The 2782-nt window shown below is 39.0% G+C and overlaps 1 protein-coding gene across 1 annotated transcript; it reads left to right on the top strand.

Annotated features, from left to right (window-relative positions):
• Positions 1 to 345: 345 nt before the first annotated feature.
• Positions 346 to 1365, top strand: LOC310644813 (formyl peptide receptor 2-like; the record flags this gene model as incomplete). Its single annotated transcript, XM_083370121.1, has 1 exon — positions 346 to 1365. One exon carries the CDS (start codon positions 346 to 348, stop codon positions 1363 to 1365), a length of 1020 nt encoding a protein of 339 aa, XP_083226247.1.
• Positions 1366 to 2782: the final 1417 nt, after the last annotated feature.

A 2782-nucleotide genomic window follows, 5' to 3' on the forward strand; every position in this document is an offset into this window, starting at 1 on the left:
TGAATAAATAAAACCCCAGTTAAAATTAAGATTAAAATTAAAATTCTCAGCCTGGGCCAGAGAGCTCGAAGAGCCAGGTCTTCAGGTCCCGGCAGAATGAACGGAGGTCGGGGGCAGTCCTCAGCTCCACTGAGCTCCGATCGGGTCCACCCAGGAAGTCCTTACATTTGAACCAAAAACACCTGATTCTCTCTTGAACTAAGGAAGGAAGTATCCCTTTTCCAAGTTTGGGACCTTTTGATCTCCAAACTATTAAGCTGGGCTACAGTTAGAAGGTTACCTGCTCCAACTCTTATATTTCATGTTTTTGCTTCTAAGGGAGAAGGACTAGCTTGGTCAGAGGAAATGAGCAACATAACTGAAGACTTTGATCTTGAGGATTTCCTTGCAGGCTTTGATAGGACAGCTACATTGCAGAAAAGGATGCAGATTGCTTCTCTGGTGATCTACTGCTTTGCATTTGTTCTGGGCGTCCTTGGCAACGGGCTGGTCATCTTCATCACCGGCTTTCGTATGAAGAAGACGGTCAACACGGTCTGGTTCCTCAACTTGGCCATTGCTGACTTCATCTTCATCTTTTCCCTGATTTTTGTCCATGCTGCTGTGGACTTCAAGTGGTACATCAACCAGTTCTTGTGCAAGATGAAGAGAACCCTTGTCTTCCTCAACCTCTATACCAATGTTTTTCTCCTTATGGTCATCAGCATCGACCGCTGCATTTTCGTCAGGCATCCGGTCTGGGCTCAGAATCACCGAACACCACGGCTGGCTTCTTTTGTGGCCTTGGGTGTGTGGATCCTGGCCTTTGTGTTTTCTTCTCCCCATATCTATTTCGGGACAACTGTAAAAAATGCGGATAATAAAGTTATCGGCTGCCATAATGATTATGGTAACACCAAAGATATGCAAATGGCCAGGAGTCACAGTTTGACCCTCAGCAACTTTGTCTTTGCCTTTGTCATTCCCTTCACAGTTATTCTTCTCTGCTACGGGTCAATCATCTTGAAACTGAGAAGAGGTCAGTTGTTTCAGTCAAGCAAGCCCTATAAGGTCATCACAGCTTTGGTTGTGGCCTTTTTTGTATGCTGGTTCCCTTTTCATGTTTTTTCTTTCATTCGCCTGGAATATTCATCACGTACAGACTTGGGGTTGGTAGTGGATATCACTGGTCCCATAACATCGTGCTTGGCTTTTATCAACAGCTGCCTCAACCCCATCTTATATGTCTTTATGGCTCAGGACTTCAAAGAAAGCCTGAGAAAGTCCTTCCTTTCTGCATTTGAGGATGCCTTCATAGAAGAGGTCAGGCAGACCTCCACAACCAACAAAACCAGATCTTCAGCAGAGGTGGAATCCCAGTTATGAACTCTGCAAAGCCCCCCCATTCCAAAACCTGTTGGCTTGAGAAGACACAGGCAATGCTCAGGATGTTCTTTCCAAATCTCTTTTTTTTATTAAAAAGTTTTACAATACATTTTATCTTTAACAAACCAAAAAAAGAAAAAAAACCCTCCCGACGCCCTCCCCTCCCACCCTCTTCCCCCTCCCCAACCCTCCCCAACCCCTCCCTCCCTTTCCCCTCCCCCCCCACTTCCCAGAGCAAAATACAGGGTATAAAAATACAAACAATCATAATCTAACTTACGCAAACAATCCTAAACTATTTAAACTACCGAACTTTAACTCATATAAAAAAACTCCAAACATATATATATATATATCATATCAATAATTATACAAATACAAAATAATACTTTCCAATCTAATACCAAAACACAAGGTATAAAAATACAAACAATCATGATCTAACTTACACAAACAATCCTAAACTATTCAAACTATCAAACTTTAACTCATATAGGTAAATTCCAAACATACATATATATATATCATATCAATGATTATTCAAATACAAAATAATACCTTCCAGTCTGATACCCAATAAAAACAATCCCAAATAAACCAATTTATATCAATTGTCTAAAACTATTCCTCATTCCAACTAAGCTTTAAATTTACATTATCCTAATGTGTTATACAACTTAAAATACCATAGATTACTTTCCAAACTTAAAATTTTTTATATAATCACATCATTCTTATATTCTTATATTCTGTTACCTATTCCAATATTACCCATAAAAATATTACAAGTTAGCTTCAATCACAAAGAAAACAATTTATATCAATTTTATAAAACTATTCTTCTATCCAACTAAAAGCTTAAAATTTTTCATCCAAATAACAAATCATAGCCTACAGAATATCAATAAACACTGCTACAAATCTTCCCAATTAACTTTTCATAATCATCTTAAAACTAAAACAACACAAAATATTACATAATTATTTTATAAGGGTAAAAAATATATCTTCTCTACACATCCCAACTGCCTTCTTTGTCTCAGTCCAAAGCTAGAGTGAATTGAATCTGGTTGATTCATCCGGGTGCTGTTGTGTGTGTGTGTGTTTGTGGGTGTTTCTGTGTATATGTATGTGTGTGTCTCTGTCTCTCTCTGTCTTTGTCTCTCTCCCTCTCTGTCTCTCTCTCTCTATCATTCTATCTCACTAACTATATCTATTTCTCTCTCTCTCTCTCTCTCTCTCTCTCTCTCTCTCTCTCTCTCTCTCTCTCTCTCTCTCTCTCTCTCCTATTTACACATACAGCAGCATCTGGATAAACACACACACACACACACACACACACACACACACACACACACACACACCTGCTTCTAACCTCAAGTATGGATCCCAGATTCAGATATGCATTCTCATTTTA

The sequence above is a fragment of the Vipera ursinii genome (assembly GCF_947247035.1).
Source record: "Vipera ursinii genome assembly, chromosome: 9".
Taxonomy (NCBI): Eukaryota; Metazoa; Chordata; class Lepidosauria; order Squamata; family Viperidae; genus Vipera; species Vipera ursinii.